We start from the raw sequence: 19,123 nt of genomic DNA, 5'->3' as shown, positions 1-19,123 counted from the left end.
ACAACAAGAACTCTGACTCATTGCTGATAGGAATATAGCCTCTTTGGAAGACAATTTGGTTGTATCTTCCAAAGCTAAACATTGTCTTGTATGATTCAAGAATCATGTTCATAAGTCTATACGCAAATGAGTAGAAAACTAATGTCCACACAAAAACCTGCACACAAATGTTTATAGCACTTTATTCATAACTGCCTAAACTTGGAAGCAACCAAGCTGGCCTTCCCTAGGTAAATCTGATAAACTATGGTACATCAATACAATGGAATGTTATTCAGTGATAAAAAGAAATGAGAGATATTAAGCCACGAGAAAACATGGAATAATCTTAAGTGCACATTGCTAAGTGAAAGAAGCCGATCTGAAAAGGCTACATACTCTATGATTTCAACTATATGACATTGTGGAAAAAACAAAAGTATAGGGACAGTGAAAAGATCAATGGTTGTCAGGGGGAGAGAAAAGGAGAAGAGAGGTGAATAGGCAGAGCACGGGATTTTTAGAGCAGTGAGATAATTATGATACAGTAAAAGTGAGTATATGATATTATGTATTTGGCAAAACCCATTGAACTGCACAGCACAAAAAATCAACCCTAATGTAAACTATAGACTACAGTTAATAGTAAACTCTCAATATTGGTTCATCTGTTTTAACAAATATACCACACCAATGCAAGATGTTAACCATAGGGGAAACTGAGGGTGGAGGAGGGAGAGTATATGGAAACTCTGTACAATCTGCTCCATTTTTTGTAACTAAAAATGATCTAAAAACTAAAGTCTGTTAATTTTAAAGAAAGGTATGGATATTTTTAGAGAGTGTGCCAAGTCAATTTTTTCTATCTATTTTGACTGCTAATGGTATTTTTGTTATGCAGAATTGATTTGTGTGATTCTAGAAAGTTTTTACACAGATCTTTTGAAAAAATATTCCAAATTTTTAATAGCCTTATAGTTTCCTTCTTCTTTACTTAAAATCTTTGATTAATCTGGATTTATTTTAATAGTAGAATTGATTCTTATTTATATCTATTGCCATCTTCTTAAAAAGACAATAAAATGCAAGCCATAGAAAAAATATTTTAGGTTAACTGTATAACAATGATCTAAAACCTTCTCTCTGTTGTGATGTTTGTTGAAAAATGAAGCAGAATTATTAAACTGCAGTCCATGGGCCCTTGAAGTTCATGAATACACTTTACAAAGGGCCTGGGAATCCTTAATAGACTCTGTGCGTGCCTGTGCGTGTGCGTGTGCATGTGTGTGTGTGTGTGTGTGTGTGTGTGCGTGAGCGTGAGCGCGCACACTTACCATAGAGTCATACTGTGCATTTTGGATGGAGTGGTCTTCACTTTAAGTTCTCAAAAGTGTTCATAAATCCAAAATGATTGAAAAACACTCGAGTTGAGGAAAACTTTATCAGATAATATAACTTTATAGATAAATTCTGATAAAATTTTCCTAAAGGATATTATCACCTACCAAATAATCTCTCTGTGGAATGTTTCAGCCAGCTATATTACTTAGGAATCATTCATGATTAAGCTCATAGAACCATATTTAGAAAAACAAAAACTTCTTCCAGATGAATATATCAGTCAGAAGCTCTACTAAGAAGAATCAGTATGTTTTTGAAATTTGCTTGCTCAGGACATAAGGAAAAACTGACTATTAAGATTCATAAAAATTTTTAAATGTTACATAATAGTTATAATTCATCATCATATATCAAGTCTAAGCAAAAAATAAAATAAATGCTAACTCATTTATATCTAATTAAACTATAATTAATAGAACCTTAATGGAAAAGTAGAATAATTTCTTTTGGGCATATGTATTCATTACATTTTTGTAGTATACATATTTTTTCCCATGGAAAAGAGTTCCTTAATTCTAAAAACTAAAAGTCGGGAAAATATATCCATTTTAGGAGCTAGAGATTTTTTTAAAAATTGTTGATTTTAGAGAGAGAGAAGAAACAGAGAGAGAGAGAGAGAAATTTGTTGTTCCACTCATTTAGGCATTCATTGTTTGATTCTTGCATGCGCCCTGACCAGGGATCAAACCTGAAACTTTGGTGTGTCAGAATGATGCTCTAACCAACTGACCTACATGGACAGGGTTAGAGATTATTTCTTATCTGTTTCAGTGTTTATATATGTCCAATGAATTATTGATATATACTTATTAAGGGTGTAATTTTTTCTGATATGTTGACATTTATCCACGTACTTTCGTTCTTCCTTGTTTCAGGAAAGGAAGTAATGAAGTGCTAAGGAACCACCAGTTTTAAAATGCAGTACTTTAGAATTTAACTTTTTACATGAACAAGGAAATTAATATTTACGTTGTATTCATAACTTATTCTACATTATCCACATGAAAATGAATTAATAACAAAAAGATTTGTATTTCACAGGTTATATATGTATATACATCAAATATGAATATAAATAGCACATAAATTTCATTAAGTTGAATGCACGGAAAAGCACTCAGTATATTTTGATACTGTCATTATTGTAATGGTGCCATCACCCTACATCTTGTCGACCATATTCTCTGACTCTTGATATGCATGTATGTGTGTATATAGTATGGATAGAGCTTTTCTCCATAATTAATTTTAACCTGAATATATGAACTACATCTAGTATGGTTTGTTTTTCTTAATATATGTTTGTGTATTTGCTTTTTTTCCTATTGCATAGGGATTTTGGGCACATTCCATAGAGAAGCTATAATAGAGAAACCTAGAGCAAATGAAACCAATATTTCTTCAGAGCAATTGCTACCAGGAAAAGAGGTAAGTGAGGGGAAAATGGGTGATAATTCTTTATTCATATATAATAGCATCATCATATGTCTGTGAATCCATTATAAATCAAAATGCCTTGAGTTTTGCCCTTTGACACTAAAAGAAATAATTCTTGGTTGAAAATTGGCTTATACATTTTGATGAAAATTGAATTTAGTGGATACACTGCTTTCTTGCACAATCTGTTCCATGGATAGATTGTGAGGAGGGAGCTGGAAGTGAGGAGGTCTTTGTTTCTCATCCCAACTCAGAGTCTACACTTTGAGAATTTGGACTGTAGATAATTGTTGAAAAGGGAGAAAATGGAAATTTAAATGGAAGGAAAAGAAGAAAGAATAGTTTGAACTGGCCTCTTATTTTATTGTGTCCAGCATGTGCCTGTTTGTGCTCAGATTCATTACCGCTCTTCCCCTACTCTGTTCTATATTATAGAGAATTACATCTTCCAGGTGTCCTTGCTTTCTGTATACTGGGAAGGTTTGGTCAATGAAGGGCATTGATGGAAGACCTAGAGGGTAGATGTTGGAGAAAAAAGAGTGTGTCTTCCCCTGTTTTAGGGGATATCTCTAGTAATATCTGTGACTCTTCATTTCCTCCATGGGCCCTGCTTCCGCCACACAGTCCTCCCTCCATGGTTTCATTTCCAGCTTGCAGTTTTACCTTTAGCTTTGACTGGTGGCCCCAGGAACTGGAATCCCATAGATAGTCCCCTTCTTTGTTTCCCTAGCCCTAGGAGGAGGGGTAGCTTCCGGCTGCATCAGTATCTGGCTTGCTTCACAACCCACGTTTGGCTCCACTAAATTTCATCACCTTAGTAAACTACATTATTTTTTTTTCTTTTGAAATACCTAGAGTGGTTTCTGTTTTCTGAATGGGCCTTGACTGATAGTAGGTAAACATTTAAAAAGGTAAAAGAATATAGGTTTTTAACAGTTTCAATTTATAAAGCAAGAGTAATAAGAAATGCAAAGTTATAGATTATGCTTTAACCAAAAATCAGAGGTAATTTTTAACCAAAATTCAGCAGGTACTTACTTTGTGCATAGAACAGAAAGCCACATTATGCCTCTTTCTTCTTGGATCAACTGGCAAATGTTCTTGATTCTAAATGAAATATTTTTGGCGCCAAACATCAGACAAGAGTAGAAGAAAGCAAACAATATTTTATGAAAACAAGCTTGTAGGAGGACATTTGAGTAGTAAAGGTCTTCAGTTTTCTTTTTAAGAGCAGCTATTAATGTGCTTGGTTTTCTATATTTTGAAAAAAGAATTTGGATGGGCCAAGATATTATAATCACATGTAAATTATCATGGGCCAAGGTAATCATCATTGCGTGAGTGCAAGTGCACATGCGCACACACACACAAATTACTGCTGCACCCATGGCAATTACTGGTAATTTTCACCAGAATATATTTCCTTGGGTGAATGAATGAATGAATGAATGAGTGAATGAATGAGTGATTTTAATGAACAAATATGCCCTAGTTGAGAGGACAGAACCCAGAGCTTTGTTGTTGTTTTTAATTTTTGTGGAGGTGGTTTCCTTTTTGCATTTCTGTCATAAATGTGTCCCAAGGAAATACTTTTATAGCACAGGACTATACCCATGGCACTCTTAAAGTTTCACTTATAAGGAAGGAGATTATATGAACTAAGTAGATTCAAATATTGGATAATTTTCTGTAAAATAAGATGAGAAATGTGTTTTCAGGCCCTCTGATGTTAAAGGTCCAAATAAACTTTGGAAAGTTCAATTACAACTTAATTATAAGCATAATAAGAATAAGAGCCACTTTTTTTGATTATATAATCATGGAATAATAGAATTTTCATTCTAGAGAGTCACCTTTATTACTTTGTACATTATATACAAAAAGCATTAAATTAACACTGAATGGGATGTGTATACAAGAAAATGAAGCTAATGATCATAATCTCAGTAATTTTAGACTGAAAGAGACCATAGAAATTCATTCAGTTCAGCTCTCATATTTCTAACAAAAAAGTTGAGACCTAGAAAAGTGAGTAATTTAGTCAGGGATATTGAGCCTAAGGTCTTATGAGGTTGGAGAAAGTAAATTATTACTGTAAACAAGATTACATTAAACAAGGAGTTTAATTTTAAGCATAGGTTCAGCCTAGTACCCATTAAGCTTTTAGTACTGTAGAGAACATTAGAGGATTTGGGGAAAATATACATCCATAAACATATTGCCATATGAGACAAAGACTAAAAGAAAAACAGACAACAAAAAACACCAGTGTCCACCCAACCTCTCTGACTCCCCCAACACAGAATAAAGCAGACCTTTTTAATTTTTCATTTTCTGAAACAAAAGTAGTGCCATGTACTAGTTTGTGAGAGGAGAAACTAAATAAAATTCTAAACAAGTAAAAATCTAGAAAGGTGCCGTAGTGTATTTTCTGTGAGAAATTTATTTCTTATTGCTATATTTTTGCTTGTCTGGATTTCTGAGAGTGAAAAAGAAATAAAAGATTGAATATTAAATGCTGTCTTATGTTGCAATACTTGTTAACAATAAACTATAAAAAAAGACTATAAAAATCTAATTTAGACTTTATTAAATATATTGAATTTAAAGTTTGCTTTATGTGATAAATAGTAAGAGTAACTTTCAGCTCTCATAAAGATGGTTTTATTGAACTATATTTAAGAGATTAAATTTTGAAAAAAGTTTTTGATTAAATCCACTGATGAATTAAAATGAAATGTCAGTATATTACTGCGTGTAAAGAATGCACATGTTTTCGTATATTGCTTTATTCACTGGGTAATATTTTTCAGGTTGCAAGAATGGCTTTTACAGTTTATCAGAGAATACCTATATTCAGCATGCTGAATGAAAACAATAACTTTCTATCTATAACAATAGAAACACTTGTTGCTGAATTAAGATTAATATAGCTTCATATAAACTTATATTTCAGGCTACTCAACTAGATTTTGGCTGGAGAAGTGCATTTAAAGAAGTGTCTCTTCCCATGGCATGCTGTATAACAACAGCGATTGAAGAATTTTCCATAAAGGTTCTCCAACAGGAGCACAGTGAAAGGTCTTCAGCTGCGACCGATGCTATGAACCTTGTAAATGTCCAGCAGGTTTGGCGAGACAGCTGTGTGGCTCCCGAGGAGGACCAGCCAAAGAAAATTGCAAAGGCAAGAGTCAAAAGAAATCCTTTCAAAACTGTAGGCTGCACAATGAGTTTTGTGTTTTGTTTGTTTGTTTGTTTTTAATATAAGCCATTGCAAAGGGAACCAAGAGAAAAAATGGTGGAGCCTCTTGGCGAATATTTGGCACTAGACCCAATAGTTTTTTTCCTTCTGCCATCATGGGCCTCTGCTAGCAAAGAGGACTTAAACCTGTGACCACCTTGTTGCTCCAGGAGTCTTAGGCAACTATAGGGGGGGCCTCAGTGACTCATGGGGAGCTGGGCAAATTGCTTGTTTGGGTTTATCTTTGAGTGACTTCAAGAGAAATTGAGGAGGTTGAAGGAATTACTGTCTTTTATTGGTTTGGGCAACTTTTAAATCTTTATTTTACCCCCAAGGAACATTCCATGTCATTCGCATAAGTATGACATGTTTCCATGTGCTTTGAGAGTCCCAGAACATACTGAGAAAATACAAAGTTGTCATGCAAATAGGTAAATACAGTTACTCAGTATTAAGTCCACAATGAGTTCAGCAACCTATGACTGAAATGTTTTTAGAAAAGAGATCTTAAAGATGACCTCCTGTTCCGCTACTGCCACCCTGAGGCTCCAGAATCTTCCCCAGGGAACACTTGGCTAATCTGGAGTGCAGGCAAGCTTTGCCTTCTTACCCACCACACCTCCTTTGCCACTAAAAAGGAGCAGATTCGTAATAACTAGTGAAAAGCTACGCACATTACTTCTAAAAGCTGCTGACTCATTACCAATAAGAAGATGCTACATGAGATTATTTCTGATGCTTCTAGATTTAATTAAACTGATATAACCTTATTTTAATGTGATGGTTAATAAACAAATTATTTGAAAATTTAGCAAAACAAAAGTAAAATATCTTAAAAAACAATGCGATTGTATTACTATCAAGGGTACATATTTTCTGAGTTCTATTAACTGCAAATAAAAGTATTATCATGCAGAAGTGTGGTGATTGGGGGGCAAGAGGGCATAGAAGGAATAAAAGGTGATGGGAAAAATAAAATAAAATATCGTCATGTAAAGCTGCTTCATGAGTTTTCCATAATGTCTGCAAGGTAAGCATAAGGTTTGAAGGTTATATATAGAGAAGCATCATTTTGGTATTTCTTTATTTGACATAAAACATTTAACTTTCTACAATCGATTACTATAAAGCTGTGTGATTATATTTATGTTTGATGCCAAATTCATTATTTAGGAATTTGGCTCCCCTGTACATAAATTACACAGTGCTGTCAGAGTACCAATAACTCAGCTCTACATTTATTTCTCCCTAGTTTTGTTCTGACATCATGGAAAAACTTGACACAATGCTTCCACTGGCTCTGGCATGCAGAGATGATTCTTTTCAGGAAATTAGAGCAAACTTTGTGGAGGCCTGTTGTAAAGTGGCAACAGCTGTCCTGGCGAGACTGCAAGAGAGAGGCAAGGAGTTTCCTTCCAAAGCTCCCCTGAAAAACTTGCACACTCTGCTCTCTACGGCGGTGTATGTCTTCCAACACTTTACGCAATATGATAATTTGATGAAAGAAAAGACTAACAAGTGAGTGTCATTATATTAAGTTGATGGCTATGTTTACAGTAACATGGAATCTTTGGATATCACAGGAGTGAAATTTTGATGATATTATTTGAGGAGAAAATAATAATGTGGTGAATAATTTTCATTTGTCTTGACTAGGAAATGTCGAAAAGGTGGAGCATGGGATATATTAAACCAGATACATAGATAGTAAGAAATATATGTATTTTTTCTAAACGTTCACTCAAAAGACCCATGCATTTTCCATATTCTAATGAGGAGCAACAATTTTCTGCATGCTGTTATGACATAACCAGACCCCTCTTATTTTGTAAGGTGCATTGTACCAATTACACTGAAAAAGAAAATAAACTTCTTTTTGTGCCATGTGTGCACAGTTGTGAAATATGCACTTCTCTCTTTTTGTTCCTAAGTCAATAATGTTAGGAGCTGACATAGAAAAATGAATTCATCTCAGTCTCTTCTATTGGCTAATGTAAACATATTTCAGATTATCAACTTATAATAAGCGATCTTTAATATTTGAGGTGGAAGCGTCTGACAATCTTAATTCTCATGTATTAGTAGTCTAAAAAGATTATATGCTTTCTGTATAGAAAATAAAAGTGACCACAGGTATTGTCACTTGGTCTCTCTGGCTATCTTTGTACTCTATAGGATAGCATGCAAAGGGAACTGAACTTGGTAGTCCAGTGTGAGCCCAAGAATCTATTCTACATTACTTCTTCAGCCTTTGCAGTTCCTCAGTTATCAGAGAAAGCATAATAGAAATAGCTAAAGATAAAAGTAAAATAAATTTGGCTTGATGTAGGATATAACTATGATATTTCTTTAATTCTCAGAAGTAGTCAGATGTTGTGATTCATACTCGAATTTATAAACAAAATGTGCCAGAAATCACTTTATTTCCGTAGAATATTTTAAAACAGTTTATGAGATAATTGACATCTATGAAATTACAATTTTTAAAGTAAAGAGTGTGTTTGTGGGACGTGTGATAGCTTTATAAAAGTTGGTTCTGACAAATGCATGTGTTCTCTATAATAATGATAACCTAATGCCTAAATAATGCACTGATCTCTAATAATAGGCTTACAGAGAATACTTTTATTTTTTGAATGATGTATTGACAATGCAGTTTGTCTCAAGTTGAAGTGCATATTTGTGGAACAGCAGATGTACATTTTCAAAAGACTTGCAAAACAAAGACCAGCTTTTTTTTTGCTTTTTTTTCTTTTTGGAAAGTGAATGTGGACTCAGACCTCAGCATTAGGAGGAAATGAATGATTGATATCTAATAATCAAAACCATTTGTAGTACTGGAGATTGTTACCTCCTACTACACAGGCCTTAAATCTCTGTCTCTTTGATCATTGCCTCTGAACAGACCCATATTCCTGGTGCCTGTCCAGCGATATCAGGAATTCATCAACACTCTCCAGTCTCAGGTTACCGACTACTGCGTCAGAGTTTGTGCTACAAGCATTTTACAGGATGCTGAGAGCCACCACTGGGATGACTACAAAGCTTTTTATGAGGTGTGAAGTTAAGTTTACTATCCCTCCTTTTTACACAAATATGTTTTACTGCCTACCTGTTTTCTGGCTAATTAGAAACATGAGCTCGGCATTACTAACACACGAAGGCTGTTAGGATAATATTTTTAAAATATTGAATTTGTGCTTAGGAAAAACACTGTTTTTAAAAACCTGAAATAATTAGACATCAGAACTCTCCTTCTGCTTAAAAATAAAAATAACTTCATTTGAGTTGCAGTGTTTGAGTGCTATATAATAAGTGGAAACATAATGGGATTCAAAGAAAATGCGAAGAGATGACAATGCCAAAATGCCACAACCTTGTGTTTTTCCCCCAAAGGGACCAGTTATAGATATCCTTGCTTTTTTATTATTATTATGTATTCCCATCTTTGTCTGATGGATATTTTTAGTAAGCAGCTTTATTCTTTATACTTATTTTTTCCTCCAAGTATGTTCTTATGTGTGTGCTTTAAGACCTCTCCGATCATTGATAGCTTACCTATTTTCATTTAGCCCATGTTTTGAAATCCCAAATTTCTCCTGAATTCTTTCTAATGACTTCCAGTACAACCAAACCCAGATCGATTAAAATTATTCAGCATCAGGCTTCATTAGTTTCCTTTCCCCGAAATCCCATTGATTATACATAAACCACAATACTTGAAACTGTTTGAAGTTGATTCCAGGGCAGGGTGGAACATTTATAATATCTTAATAAAAGATAAAGCAATCAGGGTTTTAAGAAAAATCTCAGTCCAGCCCAGCTTCTTTAGCTTTTCCCATTTACCCTTTGCTCCAGATCGAAGCTTATGATTTTTGCTTTGCTTGACTGTTCTAATCACTATGGAGTATTGAGTAAAACAGAGAAGAGTTTTTATCCAACGGAGTCACTCTTGTCCCCTGCCTGACAATGAGTTCCTGCGGCTCCATTTATGCCTGAGTTATTACCATAATAAATGTTGCCACAACAGAGAAGAGCAACTAATAAGCTCACTTAAGGGACTTGCCACTTTTCCTAAGGCCATTTCATCTCTCCTTTAGAGGCCCTTCCCAGATAGTTTTTCTTTTTGCAAGAGCATCCATACAGAGTTTTCCAAACCGGACATCCTTCAAACAGCAGTGAGCAGAGTGAAAACAAGAAAGTGCCATGGTGCAGCTGGCAGCCTGAGATAAGAGTGAAAGTATTGGTCTCCTCTCCTGGCAGCATTCAGCTTCCTTATTTGCCTTGGGGTAAACGGAGAGGTTAAAAATGAATCCATCTCATGTTTCAAACTATTTAAATATGTCGGTGTGCTAATGAGCAATTTTATAGGACACTTTCATTGAAAAACAGGTATCGCCTCACTATATGTCCAACATAGAGGTATTATGTTTCCTCTTCTGCAAATTGGGAGCTGGAAGAGTTGTGCAGTATAAATAATAAGTGGATGCATTGCGAACCTGTTATTGAAGTTACCAAGTATTTAAAAAAAACAACAACAAATTACCATGTAACATGCAGCTCTTAGATCTTATGACAATGCTTTCGCTTCAAAGACAAGATAGTTACCCTGTGATTACATGGTGCTGTAGCTTCCATATACTTACATGGTCAGTAGTTACAGTTTAATTGCAGAGTTAGTGGTTGTTATTTCTGCTCAGAAAAATAAAGTGCTGCTGCTTTTCTCTTTACCAAAAATAAGAACCTTCTAAAAAGAGCATAGACTTGGAACTGCTTCGATAACTGGAACACCTGACACGGTTTCATCCCGCTCGCCTTCACCTCTTTCTCCCCGTCTCCCCATTATTCCAGCTGATGTGGGAAGCAGGACTCGCTTTTGGCAGGGCTGCTTCGCTGGGAAAGGAGATGAAATCTGCCAGGCTGTAGGCGAAGAGTAGGACAGAGATTGCAGGGAACCTATTGCCATGTGCGAGAGTGTGGTCAAGAAAGAGTGAAATAATTTACAAGATATGGAGCAATATTTGCTCATGTTTTGTGGTATCAAGTGAGCCCTAGACACATTATTTCCATTTTCCAAACTGTCAGGTTGAGAGAGTCAAAAGAGTTGGGTATCTCTCTGATGAGGTGCTGGTCAGAAGGCACAGTGGGTGTTCAGATTACATGTTTAAAATTGAGCATTTAGTATAGTTGACATCTGCTCAATTTTAGCAACTTGTGTTTTCCAACAGTCAAAGAATAAAGAATTGTCTGTTCAAAGATAATATTGAGCGGCTTATATAATAAAGCCCAGCTGCTTGTTTCCTGATATATAATCTAAATAAAAGCTCACATCTGTTTACATTATAGTGGGCCTACAAAAATAACAGATGTTTACTAGCAGAATACTTTGGAAATGACAACAAATAGAGAAACAGGTCAGAAAATTAAATGAATCACATTTAGTTTAATGAAAGCCATTGCATGCATTGAAGTTAGACACATTTTGAAGAGAATTGTGAGAATGATGACCAGTTTGAAATGTAAAGTTGAAATTTATGTTTTAAAAAGTCTTAAAAATAAGTATTTTTTACTCTTAGGAGAAGACATCTATATACCTGAAGTTATTTTTATTGTCTCATTTATTGCTTAAAAAGGTGACTATTAAGGAATTTTTAATTTTATTTTGAAAAATATGAGAAATCATGTTGGCCATGTTATTATAAGCACACATCTATTGCCATGGAAAATGTTAGTGTGAATTATTCAGACTAGTCATTACATCAGCTGGGGTCAGTTTGCTTCAATTAACATACTACACCAAAAGTATAAAGAAATCTAGCTTTAAAATGTTTGTCTTGCTTTAGAAATTTTAAAAAGCATTCTTTATTGCAGAACACAACAAAGAAAGCATAAAGAACTATAATTTTGTTAATTCTGCATTAATTTTGTATTTTTTTCTTGAATAGTTTTGATACACATCTAGTCAGAAAGTCAGAAGACAGTGGTCCAAGTCTCCTCCAGTTTAAACTTGATTCTTTGACATTTGATGCCCAAGCTTCTCACCCAAGGATAACATTTCTACTCACTTATAAACTCCATTGGAAAGCCAATAGATAAAAACTATAAATTATTATTATACAGTGATTACAAAAGATTTTAGTAATCAAACAAGTTACCAGAAGAATGTGTAAGGAAAACACTAGTAGTAGCATATGCATAAGAAGCTATCCTCTTTTGGTAGAAGAGAACAGATATTTTTGATGACATTTGTTTGAGAAATGTAAGTAGAGGGTAAAAGAAATTTCAAGTTGAAGAGGATTGCTTAGAGGTAAAATAGGAAGTTTTACTAGTTTAACTTTTGATATAGTAACATAATCAGGAAAACGTTTGAAGAATGCATTCTACTCTTTCTCTTTCAAATAATCTTTTGATTTGGTTCGAAGAAAATGAGGTCACACTACTAACAAACCTCCCTAAGAGCAAGTTAACTAATTAATGCTTGTAAATCACTTGAGGCTATCTTCTCATTTCTGCCTGTTCCCCTTGGCCTTGGCCACTGTTGGGTCTCCCTCTGTGGTCAGGGGAAATTTGGCGCACAGAAGAGATCTACAAGGAAATGGGAGGGAATGAGACTCTGGCCCCTTGGAAGTATAAAGTGCTGTAAAAATACTAAGTAATAATGAGATCTGCCTAAGCTTTACAAAAAAGAAAAAAGAAAAACTTGTAAAATCAGACCATTGTAGTATCTGTTTCTAGTATTGTTATTAAAACACCATGGATAAAAGAGCCTGATGTAATTTTCTTCAATAGTTCCCCATCCTCTTGGTTTCATGCATGCTGATAAGTGTACAGTATGTAAGTTAATTTTTGCTCCCATCATTTCATTATAATGTGAAATCTAAAACATTTGTAAAATTATCTCAATGATGCTAATACTTAATTTAAATAATTAAATTTTTATTTTAGAAGAATCAGTCTACTATCTTACACTAACATGACATGTTTAGCAACTATGAAGCTGATTGTTTAAAAGTAAATTTTAAACTGCAGTCCAGGAGTAGGTAAATCAAAGATACATATGCTAGGTGAAATGCTTGCAATCTGGATTTTCATTAGAATATCTAGTCTTGCAATTGAAATAAAACATATGTTCCTTTGTCAGTAAGGATGTTTTACATCTTGTCAAAAATCTTTCTTGTTCATCTAGTGTGTCAAACTCTCTAGCTATTTCCTTTCAGCCTGAACTAATTAGGTTCATAGGAAGCAAACTGACATTTTGGAAGACGTGATGCTATTGTTTAATGTGTGGTGGTTTTGCCAGGGGGAAAGATGCTCCTTCTCACTCCAGATGTGGCATTATTTCTTCTGGGCTCTTCATCATGATCTCTGGACCATTCTGCCCCCTAAGTTAGCCCAGAAGATTCTAGCTGAAGTTCTGGAGAAATCTTTGGGACTACTGGCCTCCAGATATGCTCAGGCCCATCCCAGTTACAAGAGAGCTCCACAGATAAGGTAAATGATGTGAAAACCGTTGCCTTCCAAGAAAACCTTTTCACTATTTACTATGAAGCAGAATGTAATTCTGAGTCTCAGGACATGACTCCTTGTGTACTTAACATGTTTTCTAACATCTGAATGGAAATCACGTTCGATTTTCTTGAGATATTTAAGTGGAAATGTGGAACTTAAATAATTTTGCTCTTTTTTCTTCTTAAAATCATGTGTAGAACCCACTTGTTTCTAAAAAATTATTGAATATATATCTAGGCTCTGTGTGTGTGTGTGTGTGTGTGTGTGTGTGTGTGTATCCTTAGGAAACTCCTTTGTCTAGTCATGTTTCTCCTTAATATATTCTAATTACTTCTTTCCTCTTTTCCTTTATTTTATTTCTTTCTTTTCATTATGTATTTCTAAAAGCCAGTTCAACAAAATGTGAAATCAAGAAAATAGGAGACACAGTCACTGGGTATTAAATTAAAGACTGAATTATTGTCCAATTCCAGGAGTTATCTAGGCAATGAATATTACAGAAATGTGCTTACATGACAGCAACAGTCTACATGAAGAGGAGGCTTTGTTTTATAAATATTCCGACTAAAGTGATAAAGACCCGCCTTTTAAGTAAAGGTGTAGGTATATATATAGATATATTTTAAGAGGAACCTACAAACCTCAGGCTTTTTTTTTTTTTTTCCAGTAGGAATCATTTCCTGATCATGTTCTTGTAAAGCAAGCTGCATTTGAAGGGCATTTAGGTCCTGCTACAGTGTTTCATAAATATGGTATTTTGCACAGGCTGTTTTGAATTACTGACCAACCTTTTTTTTTTTTTGAAATTGAACTCTGAAGAATAGATGGAAAATTCCTTTTGAGAGCAAAGAATACCTTCATTCTTTTTCGTTATGTAGAATAAATCACTTTTGATTATGAGGTGGCAAGTCATTATGAGATGTTTATGAAATCAGATTTCCTATTAGCTCATGAAATAGATAGTATATTTAATTAAATCACTGTACTACAGAGACATTTGGTTTTATTTTCTGGTGGTTACATAATAATGTCATGCAGAGCTAGAGTTATTTCTTCTAGTCTTTCTACATACAATAAATATTTTTATTTGCATGTTTGATCCTAAACTACCATTCATCTGGAAATCAGATGTATGTGTGTACATATATTTTAATTTGTAATTATTTAATGGGCAATTCCAGTAAGTGGGTGAAAACTACAATTAAACCTTCTTAAAGGTGATCATTGATGCTTTTAGTATTCTAGTAGCCTCCAAGTGTCAAATGCCACAAACATATAGGTGCATGATTTATACATATTGTGTGATATATTATTAATATATGTATAAATGTATTCTATATAATAAAATTGAAGCCAAAATATCATTTTAAAAGATCCTTGTACTTATTTTTCTTCTGTTCACCTCAAAATTTCCATCTTCCATTTCTTCAACCCTGAATATAAAAGAAAAAAAAGAGGAAATTAACTGAGATCTGTAAAATTTAATCATGTACCAATAATCTCTGAACAGACCTTTGGGTCCCTATTAAAACTCAACAAAGATAGAGACAAAGAAATGAATTTATGAATGAGATAAATAATATAGCATATTTTCCAACGATTTATTTATTGTTGGAAATTTCTGACACTATAGGCTTCTACATTAGTGCTTCTGGTGTCATTTTTTCTCATCTCCCACTTGCTTAGAAAACATGTGACCCACCCCTGTAACTTTATTTTGACAGCTTGTACTTGGATGAAGAGAATTGTTCTGCTATCAAATTGTTCTGCTATACTTATGTGACTAACAGCGAATTTGCTTTTAATCTGGCTTTTCTTTTACTGAATGTAATTTTAAGGAAAGTCTCTTGAATTTCTTTGCATTATTTTGATAATGCAAAATAAAAATATATTTTTTAAAACAGCATTCCTGAACCTCTTCACTGTCGTTGACCTTACAGTCCCTAAAGATAATGGTATTATGAAACTCAGAATCTAGTTTTGATGCTTTCTGTCTTTAATCTCTGAAGCTCTGGTATCTAACCAAATATTTATATTCTTACACCTGTTTAATACAAGAAATATAGATGACAATGTACATACCAAGTACAAAAGCAATTTTGCTTAACATAATTTTCTTCTTTTTCTTTCTAATAGGCTTGATATCACAACTATTTTAATATGCACTGAGAACATGTTATGGTCAGTTTGCACATCTGTAGAGAAACTTTTGAATCCTCAAGAGTATATAGATGATAAAATTTTTAAAATTCATGCCCACTGTAATAATCTGTTGACAACATTAGTCATTTTGACTTCACCATTAACTGAATTATATCAGTAAGTATAAAATACATTTTCTTTTTAGCTATTATGATATATAAAATAATGTGATTTAACAATATTGTTTTTGTATTATTTACTGAATTGTGTAAAGTAGTAAGTATACGTGCCTTCTTGATATTGTGAATTGGGTTGTTTTACAAAATTAACACTGGCCAACAGGAGTTTCTTCATTCTCAAAGCAATTTAGTCCTAATACTGTGTTATGTCTCTATTGGTCAAGTCTCTTCAGTTGATCAGGCTCCAACACAGTCAGGACCATTTTAAGTTTCACTCTTTGAATTATTTAAGTGATCAAATTATAACGGGTAGGTTATTTGTGTCATAGCTTGAAATTCTATGAAAAATAAAATCATACCTAGTGGCTTTTTGCTCTTTCTAAAAATATTTTTTAGTTTTAAATTTTATATAAAGTGATTTGCTCTAATAAAAAATTAAAATTGAAAAGTGATTCTAAAATATGCCCAAATCTGGAAGAGACCTAATGGTCAATCTGCCATAGATTTGCATTTTTAGTCCTAGGCTCTAGTGCCTGAGCTAGTAATGGCAAGTGGAAATAGGGCTAAGCAATTACATTTTTAAAATGTTGATGTAGTTTACTTAGCTAAATAAGTGAGATTTAGGAAAATTAAAATATTTGAACTACTTTTCTGGTTTATTTATGGTTTATTTGATTCAAATTTGTAATATAGAAAAAGTTGGAGTAGATCTTATAATAAAATAGTAATATAATTTTGTTTAAACCCTCCTCTAAAATAGTCACTTTATCTTGAAAGACTAGATAATTGCATATTCTTATTTCTTGAATATTAAAAATTAGACATACCGTATTTCTATTTCTTAGAATAAACTAGATAAAGCATTCCTTTCTTAACACTCTGGTAAGGGCAATATATAAATCTTGATTTTCAGAAAATGTTGAGGCTTTTGTCTTAGAAATTCTAAGAGTAATTAACAACTTTGATTCCAATTTCCCCATAATTTTCATCTACTGTTTGACGTTCAACTAACCCACTGTTTACAGATTGTTCCTTCTGGCAACTCTACATTGAAAACTAATTTTAGAAATGGAGAATTCTTTCAGAAAGGGGGAGAAACAGTGAGGTAAATTGCTAGAAGTTTGGCATTAAATATATAATGGTTCATAATCATAAAAAGCTCAAGGTCTGAAGTCCATAGTAAATCCTAGTAAACTAAACTGATTTACCATAGATGAAAAAGTTGTTGTGTTCTTAGTTCAATGGGTCATTTCATTTAAGGGTAAGGCCCTTGAAAATCAGGAACAAAGTTGACAAATTTCATGGATTGGTCATGGTGAGCAATATTAAATTTCATGGTTAGTCACAGATGAATAGAAACATTTTAATCCCCAATGCATTTGTAAAACAAATAAATTATTATCAAAGATCGCATATTTTAATAATAATGTAATATACATTCATTATTGTTAACCTATGCCCTTTTAATACATTTTTAAACAACTATGCAAGTACTCAGATCTCTGTGATTTGTGCATTAGATATTGCACTGTAACCTCATTCAACAAATTTAAATTGCTAATTTCAACCAGGATTATAGAACATCTTACACTATGCACTGCCCCTGTTTTTTTCTTAATATGAAACAGGTAACTATATTGCTTTGAAGCATGAACAAAATCTAGATATACTTTTTAATAATTCTCACTTTATAAAATTTTTCTCAAATTTTAGACATTCATGTTGATTTAAATTTTATGATTGTTTTCCAAGAATATAAATCTAATCTTTGAAATATATTTTGCTTTGTCTTGGTAAAGAAATCTACAGGGCAGCATGTTCTTACCAATTAGGAAAAAATTGCATGTGCATTCATTGCAAGAACCCTGTTGACTTACTTAGCAATTCCTTTCATAGACAGGATAGGAAGTTGACATATTATTAGTATTTTAGAAAAAACTATTTCCATCTCACATTAAAAAATTAAACTGTATGCTTTGAGGAATTGGTGAAAAGTAACAATAAGATGTTGATAGTATTGATTTTTTAAATAAACTATACCTGCCATTTGTCTCTCTATGTGATATGCCTTTTCGGAAGGTGACTGCCTTTATTCCAAGTAGTTTTGACAGATAAACTGAATGTATTTTCCTTTCTGAGCTTAGCGGAGGGCCACTAAATCCCAGGGCAGGAATACATGATTTTAAAATCTTTTCAGGAAGAGTGAAAACTGTTTGCAAAAATGTGTGTTCTTTTTTAGCTCTCCTTTGTAGATTTCTTTTAGAATGTTGTAAAAGGAGTACTTCAGGTTTGCCCTCTAGGGAAAGAGACCTGCTGAAACATAAAATATTCACCATGTATTTTCAAAAGTGCTTATTTACCGCTCGTAGTTCTTTCATAAAGGCGCTAAACTGCACATTCAGAAGTGTATCAATGCGCATTCGTACGCACACCCAGACGATGGTTTCATATTACATTTTGCTTGCATGGGATGTTAGTTTTAGTTTGTATATAACAAATTAAAAATTAATTCTTAGAGTTTTAGAATTTAGTTTCAATTCAACAAATGTTGTTGCTTCCCTTGCCCCTATTAAGCACAAGGGATACAACACTGAGCAAGAGGAAATGTCTACCCTTAATGATCCAGGAAAGCCAGATAAAATTTTTAATGATTAAAATGTTTTGACGAGTCATATCAAAACTCCTAAAAGTGGAAACTTTTTGAAAGTTGACTTTCTCCAGTGTTTTAACATTTAATAACATGAAAGAATATACAACATACCAGGCAAAGGCTAAAGTCATCAGAAATAGGTCAGAATGTAGATCATTAATCTAAAAACAGCAGACCTGCTTTGGGGTTCAGTTGGTGTCACTCACATGGCTTTTGAATGACTAAATTCCAAAGTATTTCAATGTTGTGTCTCTAGTTTCAGACTCATGCTAGGTCTTTTGAGGTTATTGTCTTAAGCTGTTATTTATTCTTAAAAACTATTTCACTGTCCCTTACAAAACAGAAAACTTTGTTTTTTATACCTCCAGAATGTCTGGCAAACTTTGGAAAACAGTTAGGTAGTTCCTCAAAATGGGAAGCATAGGATATGCGTAAGTAAAACGTTGAGCATATGGTTATATAACCCAGCAATTTTACTTTAGGTTTATAACCCCCCAAAATAAAAACATATGTGCACACAAAGATTTGTAAACAAATGTTCATAGCAACATTTTTCATAATAGCACAAAGTGGAGAAACCCCAAA

General features: G+C 33.5%; 1 protein-coding gene across 3 annotated transcripts in view; it reads left to right on the top strand.

Moving 5' to 3' along the window:
• KIAA0825 (KIAA0825 ortholog) overlaps window positions 1-19,123 on the top strand; it is a 322,549-nt gene that overhangs the window by 89,449 nt on the left and 213,977 nt on the right. For all 3 annotated transcript variants that reach the window (XR_015714258.1, XM_016216140.2, XM_016216139.2), the window contains 6 exons: window positions 2,714-2,808; window positions 5,774-6,001; window positions 7,311-7,576; window positions 8,964-9,114; window positions 13,359-13,549; window positions 15,704-15,886. Coding sequence is in view for 2 of the 3 variants with exons in the window: in XM_016216140.2 (XP_016071626.2) it covers window positions 2,714-2,808; window positions 5,774-6,001; window positions 7,311-7,576; window positions 8,964-9,114; window positions 13,359-13,549; window positions 15,704-15,886 (1,114 nt within the window). In the remaining variant the exon portion in view is untranslated. The remainder of the gene's footprint in view (window positions 1-2,713; window positions 2,809-5,773; window positions 6,002-7,310; window positions 7,577-8,963; window positions 9,115-13,358; window positions 13,550-15,703; window positions 15,887-19,123) is intronic.

The sequence above is a fragment of the Miniopterus natalensis genome, chromosome 3 (genome assembly GCF_054644295.1).
Source record: "Miniopterus natalensis isolate mMinNat1 chromosome 3, mMinNat1.hap1, whole genome shotgun sequence".
NCBI lineage: Eukaryota > Metazoa > Chordata > Mammalia > Chiroptera > Miniopteridae > Miniopterus > Miniopterus natalensis.
Note: the sequence above shows the minus strand (reverse complement) of the source record. Positions and strands in the feature narration are given on the sequence as shown.